Below are 22,934 nucleotides of genomic sequence, written 5' to 3'. Positions count from 1 at the left end.
TTGCCTTGACTGAAATCATGGGAATTTACTTAACTCTATTCTAAAACTATGATGCATGAAAGTGAAAATTGTGTAAACGGATGACTAATTTAATTGCTACTTTATGCGCTAAGTTGTTTGTAAATTTTACTTACCCTGTCGTTATAATAATAAGACGCTCGAACACAATAATAAAAGAGCGAATACTGAGACTACCAAATCTTAAATACACACCCCTCCCTTTTCTCGATCAGCCGAAAGTTAAAAAACAAACTAATTAAGTGCAAATTAAAAATAATGTCATGATAACCTGTGATTCACGTGATAAATATTTTAATATTTTTGGATTATTTATATAAAACACTCACCCGCTAAAACACAGGAAAGACAGAACTGGAGGACACTGGGGCTTAAATATATCTGTCCCCACTTTTTCACCTTTTCCTCGAGGGCTTGTCATATAATTAAAAAAAATAAAAATAAAAAAATGACAAGTGTTTTCTGCGCTTTTTTCCTTTACGTAATGTACAAATACAAATAGTGTGTCTTGGGTAAGTATTGTTGATAAGTTCTGAGTCACGTATCACATTTTTAGGCGCTAATTTATTGTTTCCAGTCTCGTGACTTTGTGGAGTTGTGGTTCACTGACATCTTTGTCCCTCTATCTCTCTTACTTCTTCATTATTGTTGTTTCAAGTTCTCTCTTTAGTGTGAACATGAACCGTAAATCGTGTAATAGGACCGATTTTTGATTGTTGGTTTTTAATTATTCTTTTTCATTTTTACGTTTTTGGAATTTTTCGATTTTCCAATCATTTTGTTTTTTCAATACTTCAATTTTTCGATTTGTAGTTTCTAGGTTCCAATTTAAAATTTTTCAATTATTTGATTTTGAAACTTTTTCATTTATTCTTTTAATGTAGTTCCACTTTTTTTGATTTTTCAACTTTTGAGGTCAAAAATGAAGAAACGAAAAAGAGTAAAGTCAAAACTTTGAAAAATCTAAAAACTGGAATTCAAGAACATGAAAAATTGGAGGAACGAGAAATTGAAACATTGGAAGATTAAAAATTGAGACAATAAAAAATCTAAAACTGCAAAATCGAAAAAACGAAATAAATAATCGAATTGTTAAAAATCAAAGAAATCCGAAAAAAAAAATTGAGAAATCCAAAATTGCAACAATGAAAGATTTAAAAATTGGAAAGACAGGGATTTCTCAATTTTTCGACTTTTCGATTTGTCCTATTTTCAATACTTCGATTTTGGGAATTTTTCCATTTCTGGATTTTTAATTTTTCGATCTTTTAATTTTAGATTTTTCGGTTTGTCGATTTCTCGATCTTTGGATATTTAAATTCTTCAACTTTTCGATGTTTCGATTTCTAAATTTTGAATTTTTCCATTTTTCGACTTTTCGATTTTAGAATATTTGATCTTTCGGCATTTGATATTTCGTTTTTTCTATATTTCAAATCTTAGCTTTTTGGATTTTTTCAAAACGTCGATTTTGGAATTTTTCGGTTTTTTAATTTTCGATTTTTAGATTTTACTTTTTTCGAATATTTGATTCACCGAGAGTTTCGATCTTTCGATATTTGGACTTTCGATTTCTCAATATTTCAATTTTTTTGACGTTTCGATTTTCCTATTTTTCGAATTTTGAATTTTTGATTTTTTGACTTTCCGGAAGATTTTTCAGATTTTCAATTTTTTTATTTTTCGATTCCTCAATGTTTCGATTCTTCAATTTCTCGATTTTTTAATTTTTCGATTTTTGAATTTATTGATTTTTCAGTATTTTTAAATTTTTCGATTTTTCTCCTTTTAGATATTTCCATATTATGATTTTCCCATTTCCTGATTTCTCAATTTTTCGATGTTTCGGTTTCTCAATTTTTGATTATCAATTTTTTGATTTTTCAAATTTTCGATTCGTCACTTGATCAATTTTTCGATTCTTTAATTTTTTTTATAATTTCGATTTTTTAATTGTTTAAAATTAGGATGTTTTGCTTTCTCGATTTCTCGTTTTGTTGATTTTTTCGTTTTACGATTTTTTAATTTTTTTAATATGTAAATTTTTCGATTTTTCGAATTTTCCGATCTTAACTTCTCGGTTTTTCAATGTTTAAACTTTTTAGATTTCTCAACTTTTCAAGTATGTACTCTATTTGTCATGTTTTCAACACTTCAATTTTGGAAATTTTTCCATTTCTGGATTTTTCAGTTTTTCAATCTTTTAATTTTAGATTTTTTAGTTTGTCGATTTCTCGATCTTTTGATTTTTCGATTTGTTGATGTTTCAGTTTTTCAACTTTTCAATGTTTCGATTTCTCAATTTTTCAATTTTTCCATTTTTCGACTGTTGGTTTTTCGATTTTAGAATATCCGATTGTTCGGTATTCGATATTTTATTTTTCTTACATTTCGAGAATCTTCGTCTTTTCGAATTTTTCAAAATCTCTATTTTCGATTTTTTCAGTTTTTTGATTTTCAATTTTTCGATATTTGAATTTTGGACTGACTTTTGTTCCCTTTTCGATTTCTCGATGTTTTAATTTTTGATGTTTCGAATTTTCCATTTTTGGAATTTTCAATTACTCAAACTTTGTAACTCCTATTTCCCGATTTTTCAGTTCAATTTTTATACTTTTTATTTTTTTTAGTTTCGCTTTTTCAAATTATTGACTTCTCGATTTTTTTATTTTTTGATTTCTCTAATTTCCGATGTTTTAATTTTTTTACGATTTTTCAATTCTTCGATTTTTTAATTTTTTGGTTTTTCAATACATATTTCAATTTTTGACATTTCTAAATTTTCTCTTTTCTCCTTTTATTCAATATTTTGAATTTCCCATTTCCCGTTTTCTCAATTTTTCGAAGTTTCTGTTTTCGGATTCCTCGATTTTTTGATTTTCAGTTTATCGGTTGATCAATTTTTCGAGATTTGAGTTTTGGAATTTTTCAATTGTTTGATTTTTTACAATTCAGATTTTTTGATTTCTGGATTTCTCGTTTTTTAGATTTTTCAGTTTTTTGATTTTAAATTTTTAATTTTTTAGATTTTATATTTTTCAATTTATCAATTTTTCTTTTTCTCGATTTACCCAGATTTCAATGTTTCGATTTTTCATTTTTTGGATTTTTCGTTTTTTTTTTTAATTTCAAACTTTAATTTTTCGATTTTGGACTCTTCCAATTTCTCGATTTTGAGACTGCTCGATTTTTCAATTTTTTAACTTCTCGACTTTCCGATTTCTCGATCTTTCGATCCTTCACCAATTCGATTTTTCGAATTTTCCGATCTTAACTTCTCGGTTTTTCAATGTTTGAAGTTTTTAGATTTCTCAACTTTTCAAGTACTCTATTTGTCATGTTTTCAACACTTCAATTTTGGAAATTTTTCCATTTCTGGATTTTTCAGTTGTTCAATCTTTTAATTTTAGATTTTTTAGTTTGTCGATTTCTCGATCTTTTGATCTTTCGATTTGTAGATGTTTCAGTTTTTCAACTTTTCAATGTTTCGATTTCTCAATTTTTCAATTTTTCCATTTTTCAACTGTTGGTTTTTCGATTTTAGAATATCCGATTGTTCGGTATTCGATATTTCATTTTTCTTACGTTTCGAGAATCTTCGTTTTTTCGAACTTTTCAAAATCTCCATTTTCGATTTTTTCAGTTTTTTGATTTTCAATTTTTCGATATTTGAATTTTGGACTGACTTTTGTTTCCTTTTCGATTTCTCGATGTTTTAATTTTTGATGTTTCGAATTTTCCATTTTTGGAATTTTCAATTACTTAAATTTTCTAACTCCAATTTCTCGATTTTTCAATTTTTAGATTTTTTATTTCTTTTAGTTTCGTTTTCTCAAATTTTCGTTTCCATTCTTCAATTCCTCGATTTTTCAATTCCTTTATTTTCAATTTTCGACTCAATTTTTTGGAGTTTCATTTTTAGATTTTCAATTTCTCGATTCTTTAATTTCTTGATTTTTCAAATTGTTGACTTCTAGATTTTTTTATTTTTCGATTTCTCTAATTTCCGATGTTTTAATTTTTTTACGATTTTTCAATTTTTCGATTTTTAATTTTTTGGTTTTTCAATATTTCAATTTTTGACATTTCTAAATTTTCTCTTTTCTCCTTTTATCCAATATTTTGAATTTCCCATTTCCCGTTTTCTCAATTTTTCGAAGTTTCTGTTTTTGAGTTGCTCGATTTTTTGATTTTCAGTTTATCGGTTGATCAATTTTTCGAGTTTTGGAATTTTTCAATTTTTTGATTTTTTAAAATTCAGATTTTTTGATTTCTGGATTTCTCGATTTTTAGATTTTTCAGTTTTTTGATTTTAAATTTTTAGTTTTTTAGATTTTATATTTTTCAATCTATCAATTTTTCTTTTTCTCGATTTATCCAGATTTCAATGTTTCGATTTTTCATTTTTTGGATTTTTTTTGAAATTTTACATTTTTCGATATTTTATTTTTTATTTTTTAAAATATTTCACTTTTTATTGGAATTTTCAATTTCTCAATTTTTCAAGTTTTCAATTTGTTATCTTTTCAACACTTTCCAATTTTCTACTTCTCTTAAGTTCTCGATATTCCGCTTTTTAAATTTTTCGATTTTCGGCTTACTTTCTAGAGGTAAAAAACAAAAATCGCAAAATCAAATGTTATAATTTTTCACAGAAGCGGGATTTATTGAGCTTTACTTCAAGGACGAGGGAAGTTCTGTGGAAATAATATTGTACAATTTTTTTTCCAAAAATCTGGTATCAACACGGTTTCATACACCATAAAGGTGTATCTTATTTTATAAAAATAAAAATAAATTTACTATTGTAAATATTGGAAACGACGTAATCAAGTTGTTGGTGGGGATGATTAGCTAATTTTTTTGACGTTTTACTGTCCACATGACAGTCCTAATAAGGACTATATCACCAATTTTCCGCTAATCATACGTCGTATTTTGAATTAATTGTTGTATATTTTGATTTTAATGAACACATTATTATTTAAATTAATTTGCATTACTTATAAACATTTAAAATGACAGGGGCCTTAAAAATACCTGCAATCAATCGCAAGAAGTTTAAGGGAAATTAAAAATGATTTTGTCCCTGACTCCTGAAATTGTCCGGAGTCCGGCTCTGTTCCTGTCATTGGTGTACGATGTGTTGCCTATCTTCCAGGTGCTTTCATACACGCCAACCAATCTCTTGCCCTTTGACCCTGGTAACGACGCACACCCAAAAAATACATTCTTACTCTCTATCTCCCCTGTAATCATAATTGCAGTCCCGTTTATCAGATTTCCCATTAAAATCCTCCCAGAATTGTTTCTCTCCGGCACAGCGCTCTCTATCGGCAACACACAAAACACTCCCTAACGGTATATCCACACTGTATTCTATCTCCGCTTTCATAACGGTCCCCTCGTGTGTCAGACAGAGAAACCGAACCGTGCTTGTGCAAGTTAAATGCCAGTGGTGTAAATCAAGCAAGTAGTGAAAATAGTTGACGTTCAATGTTTGTTGTGTTCGTTTTACGTCCACTTTCTGTCAAAAATAACGCGAAAAGTCGCGCTTTCCCAGCCAGGATAATGTGCGTGCGTGTGTGTTGTGTTGTGCCGAACCTAGGATAAATTCCATCGAACCGTCACCCAGATTAGGCTCAAAGGTGTGTACTGCCGCTATCTTGGGCGAAAAGTCGCCAGAACCCCTCGCACTATCGATTATTTTCGCCCGAACCTAACCTCATTTCGAAAGTGTGAACTCACCCCGAAGTGTCAAACCGCCCCGATCGACGCCTCCCCGATCAAACCGTCCGTGACAACTCTGACATTTCGCGGAGAATTCTTGAGGTGTTACGAAGACTTTTATGAGCAATCTTCAAAGGTGCATATTTGACCTTGACTCCAGCTGATTTCTGGTTTTAGTTCCTTGTGCGGCGATAAATCTCGGACGAGTTTTCTTTTTGCTCGGGAGAAAGTGATGCCGATTTGCGGCGACGGCGGAGAACAATCGAAATTTTTGACAGCCGGAGGAAAAAGTCGGAAAGCGGCGCTTCCTTCCGCGCTCGGGCCAGTGTGACGGCGGGGCGGAGGCTCGAATCGCGGCATTCTGCGTTGAAAATAGGTGGAAACTCGAAATAAACAAACAGTTTTATGCGAAGCAGACGCGAAATCCGGCCAGAACTGTCACATCGAGCAGCTGAAATAATAAAAGACAAACGCGAACCTTGGGCCCCTTTTGATAATTATTGTCATTATTGTGAGACGAACGAAATTATGAAATTCCCGGTGGAAAATTGTCTTTGCAAAGGGAGAAATGTTTTGTACTTTTGTAGTTGTCGGTCGTATTGATTGTGGTGACAAAGAGGGTCGGGGTATGATATACACCCCTCCATGAAATTTTTTCTTCACGTTGGATAAACTGATTCATTGACAGAAGGGGTTGTCTGTCAGTGCGTGAGACTGACGTTCACTTAGGGTTGATTTGCTACATTTATTGTTATTTAGAAATCATATTATCGAATTGCTTCAAATTTAAAATTCCAAAATAAGTCTACATACATTAAGAAAAAGAAGCAAAATATAAGCCCCGCCCACCCACCCTGTCTCAATTCTGATGATTTTATTTATTGGTCCTGAGCCAAGAAGGCGGAGCTTAACTGAAAATTCCATATTTCTCTACGAGAATTTGCAAACATGTTTTAAGTTTATTGTTCTGAAAAGACGACTGCGTATATTAATAACAAAAGATAAAATATAAGCCCCGCCCACCCACCCTACCTCAATTGTGATGATTTTTTTTCTAATCGTCGAGAGTCAAAGGAACGGAATTTAATTGCAAAATCCTTATTGTTTCTGTACAAACAATTATGTACGATGTAAGACATGTTTTTGAGAATTATGTTATTCAAAGGATACTATATGTATATATTAAGAAAAAATTGAAGCCAAAGATTAAACTCCACCCATACCTGCCCTGATCTAAACAGTAGTGAATTTTTCATTCGTTGGCAGACCGAGAGGCGGAGCCTAATTGCAAAATCCATTTTTCCTTACAAAAATGTACCATTTTAAACGTGTTTCAAGTTTCTAAGCAAAAAAAATCATCACAGTTGAGATGGGGTGGGTAGGCGGGGTTTATATTTATCCCTTTTTTCTTAATGTACATAGTATTTTTTGAACAACACCATACTCAAAAACACGGTTTTAATTTCTTGTAAAGAAATAAGACTTTTGCAGTTTAGCTCCGCCCCCTTTGTTCACGGCGAATAAAAAAAATCATCACAATTGAGATAGGGCGGGTGGGCGGGCTTACATTTTTCCTTTTTGTTTTAATATGTGTGGAGACTTCTTTTCATAACATGAAACTTAAAATATGTTTTTGTATAAGGAAATATATATTTTGCAATTAGGCTCCGCCCCATAATCGCAAAATTCATATTTCCTTGCAGAAATGTACCATTTTAACAATGTTTTAAGCTTCTTGTTGTGAAAACATGGCTATGTATATTAAGAAAAAGAGGCCCACCCGCCCTGTCTCAATTCTGATGATTTTATTTATTGGTCGTGAGCCAAGAAGGCGGAGCTTACCAGCAAAATCCATATTTCTCTACGAGAAATTGCAAACATGTTTTTAATTTCTTGTTCTGAAAAGACAACTACGTATATTAATAAAAAAAGATAAAATATAAACCCCGCCCACCCACCCTATCTCAATTGTGATGATTTTTTTTTCTAATCGTCGAGAGTGAAAGGAGCGGAATTTAATTGCAAAATCCTTATTGTTTCTGAACAAACAATTACGATGTAAGACATGTTTTTGAGTATTATGTTATTCAAAGGATACTATATGTATATATTAAGAAAAAATTGAAGCCAAAGATTAAACTCCACCCATACCTGCCCTGATCTAAGTAGTAGTGAAGTTTTCATTCGTTGGCAGACCGAGAGGCGGAGCCTAATTGCAGAATCCATATTTCCTTACAAAAATGTACCATTTTAAACGTGTTTCAAGTTTCTAAGAAAAAAAATCACAGTTGAGATGGGGTGGGTAAGCGGGGTTTATATTTATCCATTTTTTCTTAATGTACATAGTATTTTTTGAACAACACGATACTCAAAAACATGTTTTTAATTTCTTGTAAAGAAATAGGTATTTTGCAGTTAAGCTCCGCCCCCTTTGTTCACGGCGAATAAAAAAAATCATCACAATTGAGGTAGGGCGGGTGGGCGGGCTTACATTTTTCCTTTTCGTTTTAATATGTGTGTAGACTTTTTTTCACAACATGAAACTTAAAATATGTTTTTGTATAAGGAAATATATATTTTGCAATTAGGCTTCGCCCAATAATCGCAAAATCCATATTTCCTTGCAGAAATGTACCATTTTAACAATGTTTTAAGCTTCTTGTTGTGAAAACATGGCTATGTATATTAAGAAAAAGAGGCACAACATAAGCCCCGCCCACCCGCCCTGTGTCAATTCTGATGATTTTATTTATTGGTCGTGAGCCAAGAAGGCGGAGCTTAACTGCAAAATCCATATTTCTCTACGAGAAATTGCAAACATGTTTTTAATTTCTTGTTCTGAAAAGACAACGACGTATATTAATAAAAAAAGATAAAATATAAGCCCCGCCCACCCACCCTATCTCAATCGTGATGATTTTTTTTCTAATCGTCGAGAGTCAAAGGAACGGAATTTCATTGCAAAATCCTTATTGTTTCTGAACAAACAATTACGATGTAAGACATGTTTTTGAGAATTATGTTATTCAAAAGATAGTATATGTATATATTAAGAAAAAATTGAAGCCAAAGATTAAACTCCACCCATACCTGCCCTGATCTAAATAGTAGTGACGTTTTCATTCGTTGGCAGACCGAGAGGCGGAGCCTAATTGCAAAATCCATATTTCCTTACAAAAATGTATCATTTTAAACGTGTTTCAAGTTTCTAAGAAAAAAAAAATCATCACAGTTGAGATGGGGTGAGTGGGCGGGGTTTGTATTTCGCCTTTTTTTATTAACGTACATAGTATTCTTTGAACAACACGATACTCAAAAACACGGTTTTAATTTCTTGTAAAGAAATAAGAATTTTGCAGTTAAGCTCCGCCCCCTTTGTTCACGGCGAATAAAAAAAATCATCACAATTGAGATAGGGTGGGTGGGCGGGCTTACATTTTTCCTTTTTGTTTTAATATGTGTGGAGACTTCTTTTCACAACATGAAACTTAAAATATGTTTTTGTATAAGAAAATATATATTTTGCAATTAGGCTCCGCCCCATAATCGCAAAATCCATATTTCCTTGCAGAAATGTACCATTTTAACAATGTTTTAAGCTTGTTGTTGTGAAAAGATGGCTATGTATATTAAGAAAAAGAGGCACAACATAAGCCCCGCCCACCCGCCCTGTCTCAATTCCGATGATTTTATTTATTGGTCGTGAGCCAAGAAGGCGGAGCTTAACTGCAAAATCCATATTTCTCTACGAGAAATTGCAAACATGTTTTTAATTTCTTGTTCTGAAAAGACGACTACGTATATTAATAAAAAAAGATAAAATATAAGCCCCGCCCACCCACCCTATCTCAATTGTGATGATTTTTTTTTTAATCGTCGAGAGTCGAAGGAGCGGAATTTAATTGCAAAATCCTTATTGTTTCTGAACAAACAATTACGATGTAAGACATGTTTTTGAGTATTATGTTATTCAAAGGATACTATATGTATATATTAAGAAAAAATTGAAGCCAAAGATTAAACTCCACCCATACCTGCCCTGATCTAAACAGTAGTGAAGTTTTCATTCGTTGGCAGACCGAGAGGCGGAGCCTAATTGCAAAATCCATTTTTCCTTACAAAAATGTACCATTTTAAACGTGTTTCAAGTTTCTAAGAAAAAAAAATCATCACAGTTGAGATGGGGTGGGTAGGCGGGGTTTATATTTATCCCTTTTTTCTTAATGTATATAGTATTTTTTGAACAACACGATACTCAAAAATATGTTTTTAATTTCTTGTAAAGAAATAAGAATTTTGCAGTTAAGCTCCGCCCCCTTTGTTCACGGCGAATAAAAAAAATCATCACAATTGAGATAGGGCGGGTGGGCGGGCTTACATTTTTCCTTTTTGTTTTAATATGTGTAGACTTCTTTTCACAACATGAAACTTAAAATATGTTTTTCTATAAGGAAATATATATTTTGCAATTAGGCTCCGCCCCATAATCGCAAAATCCATATTTCCTTGCAGAAATGTACCATTTTAACAATGTTTTAAGCTTCTTGTTGTGAAAACATGGCTATGTATATTAAGAAAAAGAGGCACAACATAAGCCCCGCCCACCCGCCCTGTGTCAATTCTGATGATTTTATTTATTGGTCGTGAGCCAAGAAGGCGGAGCTTAACTGCAAAATCCATATTTCTCTACGAGAAATTGCAAACATGTTTTTAATTTCTTGTTCTGAAAAGACAACTACGTATATTAACAACAAAAGATAAAATATAAGCCCCGCCCACCCACCCTGACTGTGTAGACTTCTTTTCACAACATGAAACTTAAAATATGTTTTTGTATAAGGAAATATATATTTTGCAATTAAGGTCCGCCCCATAATCGCAAAATCCACATTTCCTTGCAGAAATGTACCATTTTAACAATGTTTTAAGTTTCTTGTTGTGCAAAGATGGCTATGCATATTAAGGAAAAAAAAAAAGGCGAAATGTAAGCCCCGCCCACCCGCCCTATCTCAATTCTGATGAATTTTTCATTCATTGTCAGACCGAGGGGCGGAACCTAATTGCAAATTCGATACTTTCCTAAAAAATTTACCATTTTAAACATGTTTAACCTTTCTTGCTGTGAAAAGAAGACTACACATTTTTTTAAAAAAGGGCAAAAATGGAAGCTGTTGTATTTAAAATACCTAATTTGTTTTTGAGAGGAATAGGAATAGATACATCTATATATCAGATGTTTTTGAGTACTTTTAGACAACTGAAATTTTTCTAATGGTCTTCAAATTCTTCAAGTTTCGACCCATTTTTCAACATTTTCTAAACTTAATGAAATACATTTTCTGATAGATTTGGAATTTTTAAAAAATTTTACTTTAAAACCGTACATTTTGAAAATGTTGAAGATAAACACACTATATTTTTTTTTAAATGAAATTTTGGACCCATTTTTGACCATTTTCGAAACTTGACTAAATACTTCGCTTCCGGCCTCGTTCAACAAAAATTTTTGGACAATATTTCATGATAGAGACATTAAAACAAGAAAATATCACTCCCAACACTACTAATATATACCTAGGAGTGCCAAGCGACATATCTAGAACTCGAGTCACCCTTGAAACTAATTGTGCATGTCTTCTCTGAAACGACGTGAAAGAAATCATCTACTTAACTTCCGTAAACGGAACCGGAACCGCAAAGATATCTGGAAAAAGTAGAACGGTAAATTTGCCTCAGTGACGCATTTCTTGGAGTCGAAATCTGGTCAACTACCGGTTGCGGTTACGTCGAACCCGATGCGTACAAGCGTGTCCTTAAATTTTCACACGAATGAGAAACGAGCACTCCATGCGTGTTGTATGCGATACTTTTCGTCGGCGAAATTCTCCGAGTTTGACACACTTATTTTACACTTTCCTAAACGGTCCCCAAAATTAACTCAAACGCGGTTGGAGTTTCGGTCAGTTTTACTCGCCAAAATCGTTTCAATTGAATTGACTTACATGAGGTTTTAATGTTTCCTAATTAAACTGTTTTCTAAAAGAATATTTTAGCGTGGTAGTAATTACTAATTAGTGAAGGTTCGTGACCCGTGCAGTACGAAAAAATTTTGAGGAAAAATTTTTTCCCGTAATCACCGCAGATGTATCCGTCTGAAAACGATTTATTTTCCGTGTTGGTTTACTTTAGATTAGATTACGTTTTGCCACTCCAGGTTTTTCCAATCATCAGGCAAATAACGACGCGGTTTTCAAATTCCTGATCATTGTAATTATCATGATCATGAGGAATGAAATTTTTCTGTCTTGATAAAAGTTCAAACGTGACTTCGGTGTGACAGGTGTGATCTGAAATTGTAGGTTTTGCATAATAAAAATTCGTTTTCGTATTTTATAGAAACCCGATGAACTTTAGAATCGGCGCTTTTGCAATAGATAATTTCATCGGTCTAGGCATTGAGTGAATTATTGGAGGAAATAAAACTGTTTCGTTGCTTATTTAAATCTACGTAGTGAAGTTTGTTATGCAATAGGCAAAAACACCATAATATGCATTAATTTATGCAAATTAATGTTAATAGAGTAAAAGTGTTATTGTTATTTACTAAACGAATTTGAAATTTTATTATTATTAGTGTAGCGGTCGGATTTAACTCTGAAATGTGTCATTGCTTGCGGCGGACTTTTTTTAGTAATAATAGTAATAACGGCACGAGATAATATAGAAAGTGTAAACACTCGACGATTATCAGTTTGTTCACATAAACTTGGGTAAATTGTGATTCTTATCTGTTATCCCTTGATGTGTATTCAAGGTCGAACTTCCGTCGTTTTTTATTACCTTTTTCATTTCTCCGATTTTTCGAATTTTCGATTTTTTTTTAATTAGGTAGTACATATAGGTGTCTCGATTTCTCATTTTTTTGATTTTTCAATTAAGTGTTATGATAAATTTCATTTTTCATTAGGGATCTTTGAATTTTTGAAAAGTTTATTTTTAGCTCGTTACTCGCATTATTGTACCGAAAAATTAAAAGCGCTGATAATTTATACAATAGGTGTTGCTAGATGGAAAAGATAACATAATCATAATCATAAGTAGCCCATTTATTGATATTTATAGTATTGTGACATACTCAGAAAAAAAAATCCCTATGATTACGCACTTCGCCTTGTTTGTTTTCCCTCTTTACACGCCACCAAACGCCTCGATTTCACGACGGACGCATAAAATTTAACGCTCCGTATTTACACCCTCGTTACCACCGAATATATCGTCCAATTTCCTCAGATGCCCTCCCATTCAAGAAGGGGTCGTTGTACTCGGGCCTTATTTATCTTCGCCGATGCAAGGGGGCGTTGTTCTATCACGAACTGACACAATTAATCGGACTTTCGCTATTTGTACGTTTGCGGTCTTCTACTTGAACTTTCTATAGAAAAATGTCTCGAGACTAGAGCAGATAGATTCCTGAGACGGTCATCCTGTTTGCTTGCAGATAAGACGGCGACATGTTCAACTTTATCAAAAAGGCTGGAACCGGCGTGACCTCGGATAAAGACGAGAAGGAGAAACGGAAACGAGACAAAAAGGACCGGAAGGAAAAACAAAAAAGGGAACGTGCCAGTATGTCAGCCGAGGAACTATTAAGATTGGACGAGGTAATTCCCGTTTTCTCATCGCGAACGAATCGTTTTAATTTTTTGGCTAAATCGCGTTGTTATTTTTTTTTTATACATATAGGAAGAAAATTAGTTGTCAGATATACACGACAGCAATTTTTTTCTGCGGTTTGAATCGTAACTTTTAACATTTAGCGAATTTTAATTTAATTGGTACCCTAGATTTCACTTTCGTTGTGACAGAATAGTCGCACATTTTTCTTAAGGCGTTGTTTTTTCTCTTCTTCGCTGTTATTTCGTTTTACTTTTGTATTATTTAAAGAAACTGAATCTGCGCGGGAAAAATTTAGACCGGCGTGGCGTCTGAAAGGCCGAAATTTTACTTCATTTAAAAGTTATAAAATTTGGATTCGAAGTAATTTCAAGGAATCTCGACCTTTTTTCTCTTTCTTTGAAGTAATAAGTAAGAATCTTGATCTTTCTGTGTCTTAAGTATCTGTAAACTAATTTGAAAGAATCTCGATCTTTCTGTCTATTGTTTTTGAAGTAATTCGAAAAAATCTCGATCTTTTTATGTGTTTCTTTGAAGTAATTTGAAAGAATCTCGATCTTTCTGTGTCTTGACTTTGGAGTAATTTGAAAGAATCTTGAGCTTTCTGTGTCTTATCTTTGAAGTAATTTGTAAGAATCCCAACCTTTTTGTGTCTTACCTTTGAAGTAATTTGAAAGAATCTTGATCTTTTTGTGTCTTTCTTTAAAGTAATTTGTGAGAATCTCGATCTTTGTGTCTTGTTTCTCAAGTCATTTAAAAGAATCTCGACTTTTCTGTGCCTTGATTTTGGAGTAAATTGAATTAGTCTTGAACTTTCTGTGTCTTATCTTTGAAATAATTTCAAAGAATCTCGATCTTTCTATGCCTTGCCTTTGGAGTAAATCGAACGAATCTTGAGCTTTGTGTGTCTTATCTTTGAAGTAATTTGTAGGAATCTCGAGCTTTCTGTGTCTTACCTTTGAAGTAATTTGAAAGAATCTTGATCTTTTTGTGTCTTTCTTTAAAGTAATTTGTGAAAATCTCGATCTTTATGTGTCTTGTTTCTCAAGTTATTTAAAAGAATCTCGATCTTTCTGTGCCTTGATTTTGGAGTAAATTGAATGAGTCTTGAACTTTCTGTGTCTTATCTTTGAAGTAATTTGTAGGAATCTCGACCTTTCTGTGTCTTACCTTTGAAGTAATTTGAAAGAATCTTGATCTTTTTGTGTCTTTCTTTAAAGTAATTTGTGAGAATCTCGATCTTTCTGTGCCTTGATTTTGGAGTAAATTGAATGAGTCTTGAACTTTCTGTGTCTTATCTTTGAAATAATTTCAAAGAATCTCGATCTTTCTATGCCTTGACTTTGGAGTAAATTGAACGAATCTTGAGCTTTCTGTGTCTTATCTTTGAAGTAATTTGTAGGAATTTCGACCTTTCTGTATCTTACCTTAGAAGTAATTTGAAAGAATCTTGATCTTTTTGTGTCTTTCTTTAAAGTAATTTGTGAGAATCTCGATCTTTCTGTGCCTTGATTTTGGAGTAAATTGAATGAGTCTTGAACTTTCTGTGTCTTATCTTTGAAATAATTTCAAGAATCTCGATCTTTCTATGCCTTGACTTTGGAGTAAATTGAACGAATCTTGAGCTTTCTGTGTCTTATCTTTGAAGTAATTTGTAGGAATCTCGACCTTTCTATGTCTTACCTTAGAAGTAATTTGAAAGAATCTTGATCTTTTTGTGTCTTTCTTTAAAGTAATTTGTGAGAATCTCGATCTTTCTGTGCCTTGATTTTGGAGTAAATTGAATGAGTCTTGAACTTTCTGTGTCTTATCTTTGAAATAATTTCAAGAATCTCGATCTTTCTATGCCTTGACTTTGGAGTAAATTGAACGAATCTTGAGCTTTCTGTGTCTTATCTTTGAAGTAATTTGTAGGAATCTCGACCTTTCTATGTCTTACCTTAGAAGTAATTTGAAAGAATCTTGATCTTTTTGTGTCTTTCTTTAAAGTAATTTGTGAGAATCTCGATCTTTCTATGCCTTGATTTTGGAGTAAATTGAATGAGTCTTGAACTTTCTGTGTCTTATCTTTGAAATAATTTCAAGAATCTCGATCTTTCTATGCCTTGACTTTGGAGTAAATTGAACGAATCTTGAGCTTTCTGTGTCTTATCTTTGAAGTAATTTGTAGGAATCTCGACCTTTCTGTGTCTTACCTTTGGAGTAATTTGAAAGAATCTTGATCTTTTTGTGTCTTTCTTTAAAGTCATTTGCGAGAATCTCGATCTTTCTGTGTCTTGTTTCTCAAGTCATTTAAAAGAATCACGATCTTTCTGTGCCTTGATTTTGGAGTAAATTGAAAGAGTTTTGAACTTTCTGTGTCTTATCTTTGAAATTATTTCAAAGAATCTCGATCTTTCTATGCCTTGACTTTGGAGTAAATCGAACGAATCTTGAGCTTTCTGTGTCTTATCTTTGAAGTAATTTGTAGGAATCTCGACCTTTCTGTGTCTTAACTTTGAAGTAATTTGAAAGAATCTTGATCTTTTTGTGTCTTTCTTTAAAGTAATTTGTGAGAATCTCGATCTTTCTGTGTCTTGTTTCTCAAGTTATATAAAAGAATCTCGATCTTTCTGTGCCTTGATTTTGGAGTAAATTGAATGAGTGTTGAACTTTCTGTGTCTTATCTTTGAAATAATTTCAAAGAATCTCGATCTTTCTATGCCTTGACTTTGGAGTAAATTGAACGAATCTTGAGCTTTCTGTGTCTTATCTTTGAAGTAATTTGTAGGAATCTCGACCTTTCTGTGTCTTACCTTTGGAGTAATTTGAAAGAATTTTGATCTTTTTGTGTCTTTCTTTAAAGTAATTTGTGAGAATCTCGATCTTTCTGTGTCTTGTTTCTCAAGTTAAATAAAAGAATCTCGAACTTTCTGTGCCTTGATTTTGGAGTAAATTGAATGAGTCTTAAACTTTCTGTGTCTTATCTTTGAAATAATTTCAAAGAATCTCGATCTTTCTATGCCTTGACTTTGGAGTACATCGAACGAATCTTGAGCTTTCTGTGTCTTATCTTTGAAGTAATTTGTAGGAATCTCGACCTTTCTGTGTCTTACCTTTGAAGTAATTTGAAAGAATCTTGATCTTTTTGTGTCTTTCTTTAAAGTGATTTGTGAGAATCTCGATCTTTCTGTGTCTTGTTTCTCAAGTCATTTAAAAGAATCACGATCTTTCTGTGCCTTGATTTTGGAGTAAATTGAAAGAGTTTTGAACTTTCTGTGTCTTATCTTTGAAATTATTTCAAAGAATCTCGATCTTTCTATGCCTTGACTTTGGAGTAAATTGAACGAATCTTGAGCTTTCTGTGTGTTATCTTTGAAGTAATTTGTAGGAATCTCGACCTTTCTGTGTCTTACCTTAGAAGTAATTTGAAAGAATCTTGATCTTTTTGTGTCTTTCTTTAAAGTAATTTGTGAGAATCTCGATCTTTCTGTGTCTTGTTTCTCAAGTCATTTAAAAGCATCTCGATCTTTCTGTGCCTTGATTTTGGAGTAAATTGAATGAGTCTTGAACTTTCTGTGTCTTATCTTTGAAATAATTTCAAAGAATCTCGATCTTTCTGTGCCTTGATTTTGGATTAAATTGAATGAGTCTTGAACTTTCTGTGTCTTATCTTTGAAATAATTTGTAGGAATCTCGACCTTTCTGTGTCTTACCTTTGAAGTAATTTGAAAGAATCTTGATCTTTTTGTATCTTTCTTTAAAGTAATTTGTGAGAATCTCGATCTTTCTGTGTCTTGTTTCTCAAGTCATTTAAAAGAATCACGATCTTTCTGTGCCTTGATTTTGGAGTAAATTGAAAGAGTTTTGAACTTTCTGTGTCTTATCTTTGAAATAATTTCAAAGAATCTCGATCTTTCTGTGCCTTGATTTTGGATTAAATTGAATGAGTCTTGAACTTTCTGTGTCTTATCTTTGAAATAATTTGTAGGAATCTCGACCTTTCTGTGTCTTACCTTTGAAGTAATTTGAAAGAATCTTGATCTTTTTGTATCTTTCTTTAAAGTAATTTGTGAGAATCTCGATCTTTCTGTGTCTTGTTTCTCAAGTCATTTAAAAGAATCTCGATCTTTCTGTGCCTTGATTTTGGGATAAATTGAATGAGTCTTGAACTTTCTGTGTCTTATCTTTGAAATAATTTCAAAGAATCTCGATCTTTCTATGCCTTGACTTTGGAGTAAATTGAACGAATCTTGAGCTTTCTGTGTCTTATCTTTGAAGTAATTTGTAGGAATCTCGACCTTTCTGTGTCTTACCTTTGAAGTAATTTGAAAGAATCTTGATCGTTTTGTATCTTTCTTTAAAGTAATTTGTGAGAATCTCGATCTTTCTGTGTCTTGTTTCTCAAGTCATTTAAAAGAATCTCGATCTTTCTGTGCCTTGATTTTGGAGTAAATTGAAAGAGTCTTGCACTTTCTGTGTCTTATCTTTGAAATAATTTCAAAGAATCTCGATCTTTCTATGCCTTTACTTTGGAGTAGATTGAACGAATCTTGAGCTTTCTGTGTCTTATCTTTGAAGTAATTTGGAGGAATCTCGACCTTTATGTGTCTTACCTTTGAAGTAATTTGAAAGAATCTTGATCTTTTTGTGTCTTTCTTTAAAGTAATTTGTGAGAATCTCGATCTTTATGTGTCTTGTTTCTCAAGTTGTTTAAAAGAATCTCGATTTTTCTGTGCCTTGATTTTGGAGTAAATTGAAAGAGTCTTGAACTTTCTGTGTCTTATCTTTGAAATAATTTCAAAGAATCTCGATCTTTCTATGCCTTTAATTTGGAGTAGATTGAACGAATCTTGAGCTTTCTGTGTCTTATCTTTGAAGTAATTTGGAGGAATCTCGACCTTTCTGTGTCTTACCTTTGAAGTAATTTGAAAGAATCTTGATCTTTTTGTGTCTTTCTTCAAAGTAATTTGTGAGAATATCGATCTTTCTGTGTCTTGTTTCTCAAGTCATTTAAAAGAATCTCGGTCTTTCTGTGCCTTGATTTTGGAGTAAATTGGATGAGTCTTGAACTTTCTGTGTCTTATCTTTGAAGTAATTTGTAGGAATCTCGACCTTTCTGTGTCTTACCTTTGAGAGATTTCTATGTCTTATCTTTGAAGTAATTTGTAAGAATCTCGATCTTTCTGTGTCTTGTTTCTCAAGTCATTTAAAAGAATCTCGATCTTTCTGTGCCTTGATTTTGGAGTAAATTGAAAGAGTTTTGAACTTTCTGTGTCTTATCTTTGAAATAATTTCAAAGAATCTCGATCTTTCTATGCCTTGACTTTGGAGTAAATTGAACGAATCTTGAGCTTTCTGTGTCTTATCTTTGAAGTAATTTGTAGGAATCTCGACCTTTCTGTGTCTTACCTTTGAAGTAATTGGAAAGAATCTTGATCTTTTTGTGTCTTTCTTTAAAGTAATGTGTCAGAATCTCGATCTTTCTGTGTCTTGTTTCTCAAGTCATTTAAAAGAATCTCGATCTTGCTGTGCCTTGACTTTGGACTAATTTGAAAGAGTCTTGAGATTTCTGTGTCTTACTTTTAACGTAATTTGAAAGAATCTTGATCTTTTTGTGTCTTTCTTTGAAGTAATCGGTGAGAATCTCGATCTCTTTATGTCTTATCTTTGAAGTAATTTAAAAAAATCTCGATCTTTCTGTGTCTTGTTTTTCAAGTCATTTAAAAGAATCTCGATCTTCCTGTACCTAGACTTTGGAGTAAATTGAACGAATCTTGAGCTTTCTGTGTCTTACCTTTAAAGTAATTTGAAAGAATCGTGATCTTTTTGTGCCTTTCTTTGAAGTAATTGGTGAAAATCTCGATCTTTCTATGTCTTATCTTTGAAGTACATAATTTAAAAAGATTTCGATCTTTCTGTGTCTTACCTTTGAAGTAATTTGTAAGAATCTCGATCTTTCTGTGTCTTGTTTTTGAAGTAATTTGAAATAATCTCGAAGACCCCTCGGGTTTTTGAAAGAGATTAAAAAACTTCGCGGAGATCTGTTGTTTTGTTTTTGAAAGTAATTTGAAGAAATCTCGGGGATTCCTTTTACTTTGTTTTTGGAGTAGTTTAAAAGAATCACGAGGATCCGTGGTGTATGGTTTTTGAAGGAGTTTTTGAAAGAATCTTGGGAGCCCTTTGTTTTGTGTTTTTGAAGTACATAGTTTGAAAGCATCTCGGGAACCCTTCGTGCTTGGTTTTTGATGGAGTTTAAACAATCTTGGGGACATCTTTTGTTTTGTTTTTGAAGTAATTTGAAAAAATCTCGGGGATTCCTTTTGTTTTGTTTTTGAAGTAGTTTGAAAGAATCTCGGGGAACCTTTTGTTTTGTGTTTTTGAAGTAGTTGAAAGAATCTCAAGTACCACTTTTGTTTTGTTTTTGATGTAATTTGAAAGAATTTCGAGGATCCTTTGTGCCCGGTTTTTGAAGTAGTTTTTGAAAGAATCTTGGGAAGCCTTTTCTTTTGCGTTTTTGAAGTACATAGTTTGACAGAATCTCGAGGATCCCTTGTATTTGCTTTTGGAGTAATTTGAAAGAATTTCGGGGTTTGTACCCCTGACAAGTGTTACTTTGTTCTTGTATTTTACTTTTCTCATTTTCTTTGTTCACTTTTTTATTAGAAATTGTGTAATTTTCGCCAATTTTCTTTCCAGGTCCGCCGCTCCCTGAAAATCCGCGGCCGCCGCAAAGAAAAAGAGAAACTCCCTTCCGGCATCACCGCCGACTACACGGCCGACTTCCTCGCTAGCCTCGAGCGCGTCGAATCCCCCGCTTCCGCCCTCCCCGGCTCCCCATCCCACATCAATCACCTCCAGGAAGGCTACACCCAATCCGACAGCTCCGAAACCAGCCTCAACTCCCTCAACAACCCCCAGCCCACCAAAATCCTCCCGCCCCTCCCCCCCAAACCCCCGAAGCGCGGCATCCTCAAGACGCCCCGCGTCAGCGTCACCCACGACAACGGCCACGACAGCCTCGTCCGCAACACCATCCAGAACGAGGTCATCGCCTACCAGAACGTCCCCAATGGCGGCGTCGACACCAAGAACCTCGGCTCCGAGCTGCTCGTCATCACGTCGACCTCCCCCAGCGCCGACAGCCTCACCGACACGACGAACTCGTCGTTCGCGACGCCGCCCTTCTCGCTCAGTCCCGTCGGCGAGTCGCAGGGTTTCCACCGGTGGTCGCGCACGTCCAACTTCGACGACGTCGATCTGCCGCCGCCGCCGATCGCGCCGCTGGTGCTGCCCAAGCCGCGGACGCTGGTCATCCAGAGGCAGAAGCCGCCGCGGCACGATTTCGGGTTCTCGCTGCGGCGGGCGATGGTGCTGGAGAGGGTGGTGGGCGGCGGCGGCGACGTGGGCACGCTGACGATGAAGGCGGTGATCTTCGCGGAGCCGGGGGCGATGGTGCAGCACAACAACGAGACGGGGCTGCTGCCGGGGGACAAGCTGCTGGAAGTGAACGGGATCCAAGTGGAGGACAAGACGAGGGAGGAGATCATCGATAAGATCAAGGCGTCGGGGGACAGCGTGACGCTGAAGGTAGGCGGCGGGTGTTTGGGCTCGAAAACGGATTTTGTAGCGGTCGCCGCCCCCTAAATGGCTGATTAGACTTCCGTCGGTGGCGTTTAATGGGTCGTTTAATCCGTCGGAGAACAGATGTTCAGAGCGTTTTTTATTAATTTGTATGTGTGATGACGATGATCAACCGGGCAGACTATAAACAAGTGAGTCATCCCGATTAACGGTCGCTTGCGGAAAAAATTGGGCGAAGGTTGTTTCGACAGAACTTCCCTCGCACTTAAAGTACGAATTGTCAACATTTTTTGCGATTTTTGTTTCGTGATGAGGCTTCTTAACTCTTAAGAGTTTTCTTCAATTTTTTTCAATTTTTTGATTTTGCAGTTTTTCGATTTGAATTTCTCGAGTTTTCAATTTTTAATATTTTAGTTTTTCGATTTGCAATTTTTCGTTTCGGTTTTTCATTGTCTTTACTTTTTCAACTATTCGATTTTTAAAGTTTTCCTTTTTTCAGTTTTTCGATTTGCGATTTTTCAATTTTTAACTTTTTCTTTTTTCAATTTTTCGATTCTTTAATTTTTCATTTTCTCAATTTTTCGGTCTGCAGTTTTTCAATTTTTCATTTTTTGTGGTTCTTCAATTGAACGGTATGCAACTCTTTTTTAAATTTTTCCGTTTTTCGATTTTCCAACTTTTGAATTTTGCAGTTTTTAGACTTTGCAATTTTTAATTGTTAAATTTTTCGATTCTTTAATTTTTCATGTTTTCAATTTTTCGATTTGCAATTTTTCATTTTTTCGTGTTTCTTCAATTTTTTGTTTTCTTCTTTTTTCCAGTTTTTCGATTTTCCAACTTTTGGATTTTTCATTGTTTAATTTTTCAAGTTTTTGGTTCTAAATTTTCCATTTCTTCAAATTTTCGATTCGGGTTTTTTAAATTTCTTAATTTTTTCAATTTTTGCAGCTTTCCGAGTTTTCATTTTTAAATTTTTCAGTTTTTCGATTTTCCTACTTTTGTTTTAGTTTTTAGATTTTGCAATTTTTGGAATTGCAATTTCACGAGTTTTCAATTTTCCGGTTCTTTCATTTGTCGTATATTTAATTTTTCAGTTTTTCGATTTACAATTTTCGAATACGATTTTTCAGTGTTTCAATTTTATATTTTTTTGGTTTTTTTAATTTTAATTTCTTCAATTTTTCGGTTTGCTATTTTTAATTTTTTCATACTTTTTGTTTCTTCACTTTCCAGTTTTGCAATTTTTAATTTTTCAAGTTTTCGATTCTTTAATTTTTCATGTTTTCAATTTTTCGATTTGCAATTTTTCATTTTTTCGTGTTTCTTCAATTTTTTGTTTTCTCCTTTTTTACAGTTTTTCGATTTTCCAACTTTTGGATTTTTCATTGTTTAATTTTTCAAGTTTTTGGTTCTAAATTTTCCATTTCTTCAAATTTCCGATTTGGTTTTTTAAATTTTTAAATTTTTTCAATTTTTGCAGCTTTCCGAGTTTTTGTTTTTAAATTTTTCAGTTTTTCGATTTTCCTACTTTTGTTTGTTTTAGTTTTTAGATTTTGCAATTTTTGGAATTGCAATTTCACGAGTTTTCAATTTTCCGGTTCTTTCATTTGTCGTATATTAAATTTTTCAGTTTTTCGATTTACAATTTTCGAATACGATTTTTCAGTGTTTCAGTTTTATATTTTTTTGTTTTTTTAATTTTAATTTCTTCAATTTTTCGATTTGCTATTTTTCATTTTTTCATACTTTTTGTTTCTTCACTTTTCCGGTTTTGCAATTTTTAATTTTTCAAGTTTTTGATTCTTTAATTTTTCATGTTTTCAATTTTTCGATTTGCAATTTTTCATTTTTTCGTGTTTCTTCAATTTTTTGTTTTCTTCTTTTTTCCAGTTTTTCGATTTTCCAACTTTTGGATTTTTCATTGTTTAATTTTTCAAGTTTTTAGTTCT

At 33.3% G+C, this 22,934-nt stretch overlaps 2 protein-coding genes across 3 annotated transcripts in view; one reads left to right on the top strand and one right to left on the bottom strand.

Annotated features, from left to right (window-relative positions):
* LOC135140393 (neo-calmodulin-like) overlaps positions 1-431 on the bottom strand; it is a 34,253-nt gene extending 33,822 nt beyond the window's left edge. Inside the window, exon 1 of one of the 2 annotated variants that reach the window (XM_064070911.1) lies at positions 348-431. The gene's annotated coding sequence lies outside the window, so the exon portion shown is untranslated. Of the gene's footprint in view, positions 1-134; positions 239-347 lie in introns of those variants that run through there. The other variant, XM_064070910.1, reaches the window with a different exon arrangement.
* Positions 432-5,340: 4,909 nt separating this feature from the next.
* Positions 5,341-22,934, top strand: part of LOC135140709 (unconventional myosin-XVIIIa) — a 95,864-nt gene continuing 78,270 nt past the window's right edge. Inside the window, exons 1-3 of the mRNA XM_064071363.1 lie at positions 5,341-5,666; positions 13,247-13,409; positions 20,101-20,991. Coding sequence (XP_063927433.1) covers positions 13,260-13,409; positions 20,101-20,991 — 1,041 coding nt within the window. The 5' untranslated portion in view covers positions 5,341-5,666; positions 13,247-13,259. The remainder of the gene's footprint in view (positions 5,667-13,246; positions 13,410-20,100; positions 20,992-22,934) is intronic.

This window comes from Zophobas morio, unplaced genomic scaffold (assembly GCF_036711695.1).
Source record: "Zophobas morio isolate AGI-343-1 ecotype UQ-CSIRO unplaced genomic scaffold, CSIRO_AGI_Zmor_V1 ptg000040l, whole genome shotgun sequence".
Classification (NCBI taxonomy): domain Eukaryota; kingdom Metazoa; phylum Arthropoda; class Insecta; order Coleoptera; family Tenebrionidae; genus Zophobas; species Zophobas morio.
The sequence above is the reverse complement of the archived record's forward strand: the minus strand, read 5'-3'. Positions and strand labels throughout refer to the sequence as shown.